The sequence below is a fragment of the Aotus nancymaae genome, unplaced genomic scaffold, assembly GCF_030222135.1.
Source record: "Aotus nancymaae isolate 86718 unplaced genomic scaffold, 86718_ANA_hifiasm-v0.15.2.pri h1tg000049l, whole genome shotgun sequence".
Classification (NCBI taxonomy): Eukaryota; Metazoa; Chordata; class Mammalia; order Primates; family Aotidae; genus Aotus; species Aotus nancymaae.
This window is the reverse complement of record NW_026988463.1, coordinates 14,757,336-14,771,647: the sequence shown is the minus strand read 5'-3', so window position 1 is coordinate 14,771,647 and position 14,312 is coordinate 14,757,336. Positions and strand designations below refer to the sequence as shown.

The following is a 14,312-nucleotide window of genomic DNA, read 5'->3' as shown; positions in this document are numbered from 1 at the left end:
AAATTCATTTATAAACTGACAAACCCAACTGGAATGAGAAACACTATTTAAAAAGTTCTTACCTTCGATGATATAGATATATTACAGGAAAATAAAAGAAGTGTTTCTGTTTTCTGCATTTCCCCTGGTTCCACCAACAGTTAATTGCCACAAACAACACCTGCAGAGCCAAAAAAGGTTTTCAAATGACTATGAATAACAACTGAAAAGTTACCAAGACTTAAAAGATGAAATTTAAAAATGGAACTCTTCCTCTCTCACTGAAACAGAAAGTATGAAAATAACTGTCTCAAGTTTTCAAAGGTCATCGTTTACCAGTATAACAAAAAAGAAAGACATACTCTTACCTATGATGTCCAGCCAGGACTTAGACCATGTTTACCAATCTTATACCATGCAAAACAGTTCAAAAAATTTTTGTTGTGTTCCAAAAATAAACCCACTTTTTTCCCTACTGAGTACATGGAATAATAGGATCTTCATCTGGAAGGAGCTGAAAATTTTTTTTAAAAAAAGCAGCAGCAGTCACTGGATTACACTATAACCCCCATCACTTATCACTATGTAATTGTAAACAAATTGCTTCACCCCTTTAAGCCTGAGGTCCTGCTTCAGAAAAACTGGGCCAACAGCATCAGCTTGCAAAGTGGTTGCGAATTAGCACAGGGCCTGGCACACCAAAATACCATTATTAATATTATACTAATACCATCACACAGAAGGACACACTTATTAATAAAACACAATAGATTTCCCTCTTGTGCCCAACATGGAGAAGGTGAACTTTGTTCTCTAAATTCAAAAGGCTCATAAAATGACAAACTGTTGATTTCTTTTATGCTCACATACTGCTTGCCTCCCACTCGCTCCTGAGAGTTCCTGTTTCCTCCCTGGAAGTATTTGCCAGCTTGGTTACTATTATCCATTTTGAGGTGGGGGGTGGGGGAAAGATAAATAGGGAATAGATAAATTCCATGGGTCCACAGCACTTCCTCCCAATCCTGCTCTCCAAATCAACATAAATATTAGGAATGGAAAGTTATATTTAAGCAGTACTTGGTACCACTTTCAGGGATGTAATGGTTAAAAAGGCTTTGCTGGGCTGGGCAGGAAGCCTAGCCACCATGTATAACACTATTTCTAAGAAAAACCAACTGAGAGTTCCAAATGAACTTCTGGAACTCAGCTGCCTACACACATTACTTCAGATCAGCAGTTCTGATCAGGAGCGTCTCAGAAATCTGTGGGATGCTTTTTGCTTGCTGCAATGACTGGGGGAAGCTACAGTGCATAGGTGGGGCAGGGGCACTGGTAGATGTCCTGCTACACTCATAACGGCTTTGCACAAGGAAGAGTCATCCATATCATTCCAGAGTAGTTCAAAATGCCTGCCAAACACTGATGTTGGGAAAAAACTATTATTACCCAAGCCCAGAACCAAGCTGCATTTTACATGTGAATCTAAAGCATCCTTTTTGTGTTCACTGAATTTTTCAGGAATGCAACTTCTGTGTAAACTGAGAGCAAAAAGGGCTTTGTGTGGTTCAAGATTTTATCAAGAACCGTTCACCATTTAGGATAATCAACTACTAAGACCAATGTCCCTGTGACATGTAAGTCACCAACATATCATACCTCTATCAGTCTACACAGTGGTTCTACATAACGGTATCTGGACCTGTTCTAAGTGTGCACTTATATACTAAAATAAGTATCATTTAGTTACAAATTACTTTCTTCCCCCCCCCGTTATGTTACAATCAGTACATTAGATTATTTTCAAATTACATGTATAGGAAAATTTTATCATCTATGAATTCCTTTTCAGGAAGAAAAGGGGACATCATACAGTACTTATTTTCAAAAGTGCAACTGGGATCCACTGGGCTGAAAACCACTGCCGTAACAGGTGACTTATCTGTGTATATTTCCTTCTTACCTAGCCCAAAGGTGGCATTCCTTATCTGTTGAATATAGTTCTGGTCCACATATTTAAAAGGTCAGCCTTGTTACAAGGCAGTCATATCATACATAAATTTTCTTCCCTAAAATACCTAACCAGCAAGTATCAAATGGATATGGAAGAACTAGGATTTTTAGTCCCTCTACCTTTTTCAATGCTGAAAACAAACAGTATAGCACCCTGGGATGAACACTGGTTGGTGTTACGAGGTGTAGAATCTGCTCCCACACTTGCCTCTGACTACAATCACCACAATTGGAAATCCTTTCTGTTGCTTTATAGAAGGCGCTGTAATTTAGAAAGGACTCCTGGAGTTTACCTTAGCAATACCTGCCTGTTGGGCAAGGTGCCTCTGTGGGGACATCCTGCCCTACACAAAGGACTGACAGTCATTTGGTTCTTAGGCTGAATGTCAGCATTACCTGGTCTGAAAGCCGACTTGCTGCTTGCTCAATTTCTGCCCTGGCGGCAATGGACTGCCCACACCAGGGGGCATAGAAGAACAGCAGTACCACCTCTGAATCCCGGCGAACGTGCTCTGCATAGTCCAGCTGCCCCTGGAAGAGGTCAAGGACTGGAGACCTCGGGGAGAAAAAGCTGACAGGTGGTTTTGCTGGTATTATCACATCTTTTGCTCGACTAAAAAAGAGCAAACACAAAAAAGATTGCTTAGTTTATCTTCTTCTAAAAGTAGCTCTGTAGAAGTAGAATGAAGCTTAAAAGAAAAGTCCTCTTTTGAATAAGAAAATAGAGTCCCAAAATCACTGCCCTAGAAAGGCAAAAGAAGCTGAGCAAATGCAAGACATGAATAATACACTGGAAACAATTCTCTGAGATTCTGTCCCCTAGGTATAGGCTGGGAGGGCAGTGGAGAGCAGAAGGATGTCTCTGAATAATCTATATTCCTGCCCCCAACAACTCAAAGACTTCATTCTCGTTTTTCTGCAGCCTGGTTCTCCACAGAAGCCACTTACCTCCAGGGCTTTAGACCCACCAGGATGCGAGCTCAGAATTATGGTGAGGGAACATGTACACTATCACCAATAAGATTTCTATGGGAGATACTTAGAATCAACTCAACTTTTAAGCTTATTAGCTAGAGTTGGCTTGTACTTATCCAGGGCATTCAGGTAACAGTAACAATTAAATAATAATATACATTTCTCTAGATATATGTATCATAATCCTAAAACTAATGAAGATGAGTAACAAAGAAACAGCCTATTTAACTGGAAAATGGGCTTTCTGAACACTTGAGCTTCCCAGAAGAAAGAGATTAGGAGGAAAAAGAAACGAACACTGAACAAACAAGTAGTCAAAAGTAATGGATCTGCCAGTACTTTCCTCATCAAGACATAAAGGTCTAGCCGGGCACAGTGGCTCACGCCTGTAATCTCTGCACTTTGGGAGGCCAAGGTGAGCGGAATATGATGTCAACTGTTTTGAGACCAGCCTGACCAACATGGTGAAACCCCGTCTCTACTAAAAATACAAAAATTAGCTGGGCATGGTGGCACACCTGTAGTCCCGGGTATTGGAGAGGCTGAGACAGGAGAATCGCTTGAATCCAGGAGGCAGAGGTTGCAGTGAGCCAAGAATGCACCACTGCCCTCCAGCCTGGGTGACAGAGTGAGACTCTGTCTCAAAAAAAAAAAAAAAAAAAAAAAGACATAAAGGTCTAGACACAGTCTGCATCCCACCATGTAAAAGGGCCCTAATAAACACCCTGAGCTGTCCATGTATCTGCACTTGCATACCATAAAACCATTATAGCATGTTTGCTAATATACAAACAGAATATATAAACATGGAAACCTTAAAAAACAATTAGATTAGTCCCAAAGAAAGTAAAGGTGCAGTGGCTCACGTTTGTAATCAGGAGTCTGAGACACGAGAATTGCTTGAACCTGGGAGGCAGAGGTTGCAGTGAGCCAAGATTACACCATTGCACTCCAGCCAGGGAGATGAGAACAAAACTCCATCTCAAAAAAAAAAAAAAAAAAGAAAGTGGAGAAAGAAGAAAAGAACAAAACCCAGAAGGTACAAATGGAAAACAAAGAGCAAGAAGGAAGACTTAAACCCAACTACATCAACAATCACATTAAAAATAAAAATAGGAGGCCGGGCACGGTGGCTCATGCCTGTAATCCCAGCACTTTGGGAGGCCGAGGTGGGTGGATCATGAGGTCAACCATCCTGGTCAACATGGTGAAACCCCATCTCTACTAAAAATACAAAAATTAGCTGGGCATGGTGGCGCACGCCTGTAGTCCCAGCTACTCAGGAGGCTGAGGCAGGAGAATTGCTTGAACCCAGGAGGCAGAAGTTGCGGTGAGCCAAGATTGAGCCATTGCACTCCAGCCTGGGTAACAAGAGCAAAACTCTGTCTCAAAAAAAACTAAAAATAAAAAATAAAAAAATAAAAATAGGAAGCAACCCAGTTAGGAGGAACAGACAGCCAGACAGGATAAAGCAAGACCCAATTATGCACTATCTAGATGAGATACATTTTAAATATAAAGACACAGGATAAAGGCATTAAGGATGGGAAAAGAAAAACTATGTAAACTGCGTAAGAAAGCTGGCATGACTCATGAGGTAACATGATAAACTGGGGTATGTTGTTACCCCAGTTTACTTAAATGCTACTCCACGATATAAACAAAAAACAAAACCTACTCATATATACTATAATTTGGATGAGTCTCAAAATAATTATGCTGAGTGAAAAAAGACAGGCGCTAAAGAGTACATGCACTATGTACTATGCATGCACTTACATGAAATTCCAAAACAGGCAGAAGTATTCAGTGAAGCAAGTCACCAATTTATTCACTCAAACTAGTATTTTAACCTTCAATCGGAGAGCTTTCAGTCTACACAGAATGCCTTCATAACCTGAAAAACTCAACTACTTACTCAATTATTCAAAAACTCTTTACTGAGCAGCTGTTACTGTGCTTCTGGCACAGGTACTGAGGCTGCAGCAGTGTGTTGTTGAGGAGCTCACTTTCTAGGGGAGGAAGACAAGAAAACCATCAAATGTGTAAACAAGAAAAATATACAAAATGCTCACTGCTATGTGGAAAATTTAACAAAGTGATGTACAGAAGGACATGGTAGCTCCTCTGATGGGATGGTGGTTTGGGAGGTGCTATAATTTAAGCTCTGAGACCTGAATGACAAGACAGCCATGTAAGAGGTGGGAAGGGCACTGCAGCAAAAAAAAAAAAAAAAAATGAGACAATTTCAAGAGATCCAAAATTCTGCTCTTTGGAGTATTTTTCTACCATCCAAATTGCATATGGCCAAGCGTGATGGCTGATGCCTATAATCCCAGCACTTTGTGAGGCTGAGGTGGGTGGATCACCTTAGGTCAGAAGGTCAAGACCAGCCTGACCAACACAGTGAAACCTCATCTCTACTAAAAATACAAAATTAGCCGGGCATGGTGGTGCACACCTGTAATCCCAGTTACTTGGGAGGCTGAGGCAGGAGAATCTCTTGAACCCAGGAGGTGGAGGCTGCAGTGGGCCGACATTATGCCATTGCACTCCAGCCTGGGAAACAACAGCAAAACTCCATCTCAAAAGAAAAAAAAATTGCAATGTAAGCATCAAATAATGCAATCTGAGGAAAAAATGTAGATCTGACAGCCAAAGACAGGATAAAGAGCAACTCAGTATTTTTGCTCTGCATGTTCAGAAGCATTCCTAAATGAGCCAGATAAAGTAAACAGTCAATCAAAATCCCAGCACTATGGGAGGTCAAGGTGGGCAGATCACGAGGTCAAGAGATTGAGACCATCTTAGCCAATATGTGAAACCTAGTCTCTACTAAAAATACAAAAATTAACTGGGTGTGGTGGCGTGTGCATGTAAACCCACCTACTTGGGAGGCTGAAGCACGAGAACTGCCTGAACCCAGGAGGCAGAGGCTGAGCCAAGATCGAGCCATTGCATTCCAGCCTGGGCAAAAGATTGAGACTCCGTCTAAAAAAAAAAAAAAAAATCCTATTCTCCCTTAAGCCTATCTCCTTATTAAAGCAAAGATCTTAAAAGTTAAAGAGGAAAAGGGGACTAGAAATGTTAGCCAGTTGTACAGCAATAGTATATTATCATGACACTATTCAATCAAAGATGACCCTAAAGAAATTAGTCTATTAAAAGACTGTCAAATTTGCCAGTGACACAGAAAGGAGACGAAGCAGCAGCCATTTACTGGTTCACTCTCCTTGCCTGAAGCAAGAAAGGATCTCATTCTGCCTACTCCAGTAACTGGATTTACTTACTCTCTTCCTTCCTTCTGAATCTCAAGGAACTTCTTTTTTTTTTTTTTTTTTTGAGACAGAGTCTTGCTCTGCCACCCAGGCTGTAATGCAGTAGGATAATCTCGGCTCACCGCATCCTCCGCCACCCTGGTTCAAGCAATTCCCCTGCCTCGGCCTCCTGAGTAGCTGGGACTACAGGTGCCTGGCTAATTTTCTTGTATTTTAGTAGAGACGAGGTTTCACCATGTTGGCCAGGATGGTCTCAATCTCCTGACCTCATGATCCACCCACCTCAGCCTCCCAAAGTGCTGGGATTATAGGCGTGAACGACCACGACAGGCCTCAAAGGTCTTCTATATCAATTAAGCACCTCAAAGGACTTCTATATCAATTAAGCCATGCTGTCTCAGAACAAACATTAACCATTATTTCTACAGTTTAACAAACCCTTGAAAATTAACTCCACATCCCTGGAGGGGGGAACCTCTCTTCCTAATTTGAACCCAAATGTCACCTCCTAACACTCTACCTTGTAAAATATTTTGTATATTGTCCTTGTGAGAGACAACAATAAAATGCAAGGTTAAGAATCTAGGAGGTCCTCAATGGGGCGGTGGGGTCACACCTGTAGTCCCAGCACTTTGGGAGGCCGAGGAAGGCAAATCATGAGGTCAGGAGATCAAGACCATCCTGGCCAACTTGGTGAAACCCCATCTCTACCAAAAATACAAAAAATTAGCCAGGCATAGTGGTGTGCGCCTGTAACCCCAGCTACTCCAGAGCCTGAGGCAGGAGAATCACTTGCTTGAACCCGGGAGGAAGAGGTTGCAGTGAGCAGAGGTCACGCCACTGCACTCTAGCCTGGGCAAAAGAGTGAGACTCCATCTCAAAAAAAAAAAAAAAAAAGAATCTCGAGGAGGGAGGGAGGAAAAAAAAAAGAATCTAGGAGGTCTTGACAGTAAAGGATTCAAATTCCAGCTCAGCCACTTAACAGGTGGCTGCCATTTTCTGTAACATCACCAAGGCTGGACTCCGTCATCTGTATACTGGGAAAGGTAACAGTATATTCAAACTTTAATGGGGATTGTAAGATTTAAATAACACCCATACTAGGCTCTCAACTATGTTTTAAATGAATAAATGCATTTATGTAAACAGTGGTTCCCAAGCAGACAATTTTGCTCCCAAGGGCCATCTAACAACGTCTGAAGCCATTGTGGGCTGTTACATCTTGTGAGGTATCTTCCTGTATCTAGTGAGTAGAGGCCAGGGATGCTGCTAAACACCCTACAGTGCACAGGGCAGCCCCTACAACACAGAATTATCTGACCCAAAATATCAACAGTGCCAAGACTGAGAAACCCTGCTGATAGAACAGTACCTGACATATGGAAAATGCTGAGAGTTATCATAATTTATCTTTCCACTAAAATCCCTAATCCTTTGACACCTGTTTGACAATCGGCCGTCTATCGTGCTAAATAAACTCAAAAATATTGCGAGGCAAAATCACAGATATCACAGTAGCAATACAGATCTTATAAAATTGGAAACCCAGAAGATTCACTGTGGATATGGGAGCCGAGAAGGACACCTGAAATATAGAGCAAATTTTGTATGTGTGTACATTCCTGAAAAGACAAACATGAGCTTTCCTTTTCCTACCCCCTATACCCCAGCCTACTGTCAGGCCTTCTTATCAACTGAAGGGAAACACCAAGCTCGTCCAGCCTCAGAACCTCTGTATTTACTGTTCGCTCTACCTTGGACACGCTCCTCCCTAGATCTTCCCAGTGCTCGTCCCTTCTCCTTTTTGTATGAGCTTCAGATGTCACTTCCTTAGGAAGTCTTTCCTCTCCGCCATTGTTTCTATACCCTGCCTAGCACAGAAGCTTTTAAAAAAAATTTATCATGTTTACTTGTTCACTGTCCTAGTCACTCAAGGGAACAAGGAGTTCATCTGGATGAGTGTCCAGCACGCAGTAGGTGCAGATAAATTAATCGTTAGATGATGCCGGGCGCGGTGGCTCATGCCTGTAATCTCAGCACTGTGGGAGGCCGAAGCAGGTGGATCACGAGAGCTCAGGAGTTCGAGACCAGCATGGCCAACATGGTGAAACCCCGTCTCTACTAAATACACAAAAATTAGCCGGGCGTGGTGGCGGCTGCCTGTAATCCCAGCTACTCGGGAGGCTGAGGTAGGAGAATCCCTCGAACCCAGGACGAGGTTGGCGTGAGCCGAGATTGTGCCATTGCACTCCAGCATGGGCGACAAAGCGGGACTCCATCTCAAAAAAATAATAATCATTAGATCAATGACTGCGGGAATTCTCAAAGGGGTCTGGAACTCGCAGACGGTTGTGGATCACTGCACGGGAAGCTTAAGTGGAATGAAATCGGTGAGAAATGAGGGTCCTACTGCCAGAAAAGAAGTGACAGGTCCCCACATAGAGACTGCAACAGGTGAGGAGCACCCCTGACCCGCCTCCCCCGACACAAAAGTGGGACGATGCGGCACGAGGCTGCACCCGGAAGCCTCGCCATAATGTCCGCGGGCCGGCCGGGACGAAGGGAAGCTGGGAGGCCGTGGCCGGAGGCTCCGGAAGGGGTCAGCCGTCCGGGCAAGGTCAGGCCCGACTTCCCTGGCGGAGGCCGCTGCCACCCGGCCCTGCAGGCTCCAGGCGGCAGAGCAGGGGGAGCGCCGCGCCGGGGCCCCGGAGTCCGGGCCGCCTCACCTGCAGGTGAACTTGAGGGCGAGGAGGAGCGCGCAGCCGAGTGCCACGGCCCCGCAGAGCAGCTCTGGCCGCCGACACGCCATGAGGGAGGCGCCGCGCAGCCCGCGACGGAGCCGGCCAGCCGAGGACGCTGTGGCCGGGGCCGGGCTCGGGCTGAGGCAGTCGGAGCCCGCGAGGCCGCCGCCGCCCCCACCCTCGTCCTCGGCGTCCTCGCTGCTGCTGCTGCCGCCGCCGCAGCCTCGGCATTCCGACATTACATGCTCCCAGTAGCTGGCTTTATACCGCCGCCGCCGCCGCCTCGGGCCCGAAGGCCCAACCCGGCCAGTCGCTCCCCAATCCCGCAGCTTCGCCGCGCCCACTAACCCGGACGCTCCACGTCAGCCGCGCCGCCGCCGAGGGGGCAGCCTCAGCGAACACCCCAGCGCACACGGCTCCGCCCACCGCTCACGGAGTCGGCGCGAAGGCCGACACTGCCCCAAAGCCCCGCCCCAATGGGCCACGCCCCGCACCCTACGTTAATACGCGGACTCTTGCCCCGCCCACATCCCGCCCCCGTCCCACAGGCCCCGCCCGCGCCCACGGAGTCTGTGCAGGAGCCGTCGCGGGACGCGGATCAGGTCCTCGGGGGCAAGTGAACCTTGGCACCACTGTAGTCTCCGCTAGCCTCTCTGGGTTTTAGGAGGCGTAACAACAACAGCAGTCGTGTCCACCGTTCTCACTACAGGCCCCAAAGCACGTAGGTGCCATTTTTTTTTTTTTGGGACAGCGTCTCGCTCTGTCGCCGCACTGGAGTGCAGTGACGCGTTCTCGGCTCACTGCAACCTCCGACTCCCTGGTTCAAGTGATTCTCCTGCTTCAGCCTCCCGAGCCGTTTTTTATCCCCACTTAACTGAAGGAAAAAAAGAAAAAACACGGCCGGGCGCGGTGGCTCAATCCTGTGATCCCAGCACTTTGGGAGGCCGAGGCCGGCAGATGACTTGAGCTCAGGAGTTCGAGATCAGCCTGGCCAACGTGGCAAAACCCGGTCTCTACTAAAAATACAAAAATTAGCGAGGGTTGGTAGTATGTGCCTGTAATCCCAACTACTTGGGAGGCTGAGGCAGGAAAATTGCTTGAACCTGGGAGGCGGAGGTTGCAGTGAACCGAGATCACGCCATGTACTCCAGCCTGGGTAACAGAGTGAGAGGGACCTCTCTAACAGGTTTGTTCTGAGGGTTCAAGAGGCATTGCCCAGCCCCAGTGGCTCACACCTGTAGTCCCAGCACTTGGCGGGGCTGAGGCGGGAGGACTGCTTGAGCCCAGGAGTTTGAGGCTGCAGTGAGCCATGATCTAGCCACTGCACTCCAACCTAGTCCACAGAGCAAGACCCTGTCTCTAAACAAATATTACATTTTTAAAAAATGAGTGAATTGTGTGGGAAGAAAGTTGCCCAGGTGCCAAGGCAAGAGACTGAAGGCAATCCGTCCCAGTATAATAAATGAGTACTTAGATATAGCAATGATACCAAAAATATTTCCTGATTACTTAGTATAGCAATGATATATTTCCTGATTACTTAGTTATAGCAATGACACCAAATAGATTTAGAAACAATCACATAATTACATAATCAATCTTATTAAATCATTATTCTCTATTATTAAACTTTGCCTTAGTATTATACTGTAGAATCATCTTAGTTGTATAGTATAGACATAATCCGGTGAAATATAATTAGGAACTGAAGGGACATTGTGGGAAGTGATCTGGAGGCAAGGGTGAGAGCCTTGAGGTAGCGCCAGCGCCTAGGAAGGCGCCCGTTACTTAGCCTGCCGTGAAGGGGAGTTTCCCTTTTCACTGGGGGAATTCAGAGAACACTCTGCCCTACTCTTGAAGAAGGCCTGACATTAGCCTGGCCGGCCGCAAACATCCAGAGGCTTAAATGCCTCTCTCTGGTGCTGTACTCTGATGGTCACCATCCTTGTCCGCTTTGATGGTCCACTTTCCTACCCCGTGCTCTTTTTAAGTTCTTAGAAGTTGCGAGAAGTAAGAACAGAGGAATCCTAAAAGCTTTTGATCTTTCTGTTAAGTGCATAGAAAGATGCTGAGGTATGTGCCTCCCCTCCTTGCAGCGGCTACCTGAAAGGGAGGGGCTCCCTGTACTGTAAGCACGTGATTTGCTTGACCCTATCAATCATGTCAAATAACGTACTCTCCTTGCCCATTCCCCATGCCTTGTATACAATAAATATCAGCGCGTCCAGGCATCAGGGGCCACTGCTGGACTCCGCACCTTGTAGTAGTTGTCCCCCAGCCCCGCTGAAGTCTTCTCTTATCTCTGGGTCTTGTGTCTTTCCTGCGATCTATTGTCTCAGCACACAAAAGAATACCCAGTAGACCCTGTGGGGCTTGACCCTGCAGAATTGATGGTAAGTGCCAGGCCCATAGTAAGTGTTCAATAAATCTTAGTTACTGCTGTCTCCCACTCTGTGACCTGCATCTATTGAGTGCTGTGTGTCCAGGCACCATCTCCCTACACGCAGCCCCTAGGAGGCAGAGGGGCTGTACCGCCTGCACTCACTTTATTATTATTATTATTATTATTATTATTTTGAGACGAAGTCTCCTGTCGCCCAGGCTGGAGTGCAGTGGCACGATCTCGGCTCACCGTAACCTCAGCCTCCCAGGTTCAAGCAATTCTCCTTGCCTCAGCCTCCCAAGTAGCTGGGATTACAGGCGCTTGCTACCACACCCAGGTAAATATTTTTGTATTTTTAGTAGAGATGGGTTTTCACTATGTTGGCCAAGCTGGTCTCAAACTTCTGACCTTGTGGTCCCCGCCTCGGCCTCCCAAAGTGATGAGATTAGAAGCTTGCGCTACATTACAGGTGTGAGCTATGGCTCCCAGCTATTATTATTTTCTTTTATTTATTTATTTATTTATTTAGAAATAGACTCTTGCTCTGTTGCCCAGCCTGGAGAGCAGTGGTACAATCTCAGCTCACTGCAACCTCTGCCTCCAGGGTTTAAGCGATTCTCCTGCCTCAACCTCCTGAGTAGCTGGGATTACAGGCACAGGAGCCACCACACCCAGCTAATTTTTATATGTTTAGTAGACACAGGGGTCTCACCATGTTGGCCAGTCTGGTCTTGAACTCCTGAGCTCAAGTGATTCACCCGCCTTGGCCTCCCAAGTAGCCACTGCTCCCAGACCTGCACTCACTTTGTAGATGGGAAAAGCAAGACTTGGAAAAGTCACCTCATTGAGGTCATGAAGCTAGTAGGTAAGAATTTCAGCCTTAAATGCAGACTGGCATAAGAAGTCTCTAGGGGTTCACTGCACCATGGGCCCCCAAAGGTCTCACCAGCTCTTTTTATGGGCACAAGTCAAGGTTATGTTACTTGCTGTTTAGGAAATAGTTGAAGGAGGGTAGCCAAGCCTGAGAATCGCTGGCTCCTTGGGGAGTCTCAGGCTTGGCTACCCTCCCAAAGTGCTGGAATCCCGACTGTGGGTTATATAACCCAGGTTGTTTCTTCTCCAGTTTTTTGATAGCTGGCTGCACTAGATACGCGTAGGTTCCTGAAAATGCCACACCCAAGGAGGGTGTTCAATAATGGGTGTTCCTCCCTGATTCTAAATGTCAGATCCTTTCTAAGTAAATTTTTTGATTTAAAAAAGGTGAAGTCAGTGAAGGATGAAGTGTGCTTTGAGAATGACAGGAACAAATTATTTCCATGAGGGAGAGGAACAAGTGTACCCCAAGGCACGTGGGCCCAGATCAAGACTTGACCTCCATGACCAGGCATGGTGGCTCACACCTGTAATCCCAGCACTCTGGGAAGTCGAGGAGGGCAGATTACATGAGACCAGGAGTTCAAGACCAGCCTGGCCAACATGATGAAACATCCGCTCTATTAGTAATACAAAAAATTAGCTGGGTGTAGTGGCTTGCACCACCTACTGTAATCCCAGCTACTTGGGAGGCTGTGGCAAGACAATCACTTGAACCTGGGAAGGGGAGATTGCAGTGAACCAAGATTGTACCACTGCACTCCAGCCTGGGCGATAGAGTGAGACAAAAAAAAACAACAGCACTTTGGTAGGCTGAGGTGGGTGGATCACCTGAGGTCAGGAGTTCAAGACCAGCCTGGCCAACATTGTGAAACCCCTTCTCTACCAAAAATACAAAATTAGCCAGGTGTGGTGGTGCATGCCTGTAATGCCAGCTACTTGGGAGGCTAAGGCAGTAGAATCTCTTGAACCTGGGAGGCAGAGGTTGCAGTGAGCTGAGACTGCGCCATTGCACTACGGCGTGGGTGGACAAGAGCAAAATTCTGTCTCAAAAAACAAGAACATGCAGGGTGTAGTGGGCACAGTGGCTCACACCTGTGATCCCAGCACTTGGGGAAGTGGCTGGATCACCTGAAGTCGGGAGTTCAAGACCAGCCTGGCCAACATGGTGAAACCTGCCTCTACTTAAAATACAAAAGTTAGCTGGATGTGGTGGTGGCCACCTGTAATCTCAACTACTCCGGAGGCTGAGGCAGGAGAATCACTTGAACCTGGAAGGCTGAGGTTGCAGTGAGCCAAGATCATGTCACTGCACTCCAGCCTGGATGACAGAGCCAGATTCTGTTTAAAAAAAAAAAAAAAGGTCGGGCACAGTGCCTCATGCCTCAAGATCAGCCCGGCCAACATGATGAAATATGAGAGGCCAAGGTGGGTGGATCACAACGTCAGGAGCTCAAAACCAACCTGGCCAAGATGGTGGAACCCCATCTCTACTAAAAATGCAAAAAAAAAAGTTAGCTGGGCATGGTGGCGGATGCCTGTAATCCCAGCTACTTGGGAGGCTGAGGCAGAGAATTGCTTGAACCCAGAAGGCAAAGGTTGCAGTGAGCCAAGATCATGCCACTGCACTCCAGCCTGGGTAACAGAGCGAGATTCTGTCTCAAAAAAAAGAAGAAAGAAAGAAAAGAAAGACTTGGTCTCCTATGCAGTAACTACAAACTAGACAAATAAAACTTTGAGGGCATTAAGGCAGTATGGTGTTAAGCCACAAACAAAAGGCAAAGAGCTAACAGCCAGCAGTTGAGCTGCCACTTCTGCCACAAGTCAGCTATGTGACCTAGGTGCAAATATCATCATCTTCTGTCTGGTTCTGCTTCTGTGGGTGTAGAATGGGGTGATGAATGGCTGTCTTGCTCGGTTGGCCAGACATTTAACATGTCAGCCACCCAGGCCCAGCATGTTGGGAGTTCATGTACACCGACCATTTTGCTACTTGTTTTCTACATGCCACTTTTTTTCTTTTTGGTTGTTTTTTGAGATAGGGTCTCACGTCGCCCAGGCTGGAGTGCAGTG

General features: G+C 46.3%; 1 protein-coding gene across 2 annotated transcripts in view; it reads right to left on the bottom strand.

Moving 5' to 3' along the window:
* The window catches only part of TXNDC11 (thioredoxin domain containing 11), a 64,684-nt gene extending 55,331 nt beyond the window's left edge, over positions 1 to 9,353 (bottom strand). For both annotated transcript variants that reach the window (XM_064362495.1, XM_064362496.1), the window contains exons 1-3: positions 8,969 to 9,353; positions 2,386 to 2,602; positions 63 to 160 (exon numbers count right to left, since the gene is read on the bottom strand). In XM_064362495.1, coding sequence (XP_064218565.1) covers positions 63 to 160; positions 2,386 to 2,602; positions 8,969 to 9,222 — 569 coding nt within the window. In that variant the 5' untranslated portion in view covers positions 9,223 to 9,353. The remainder of the gene's footprint in view (positions 1 to 62; positions 161 to 2,385; positions 2,603 to 8,968) is intronic.
* Between the last annotated feature and the right edge of the window lie 4,959 nt (positions 9,354 to 14,312).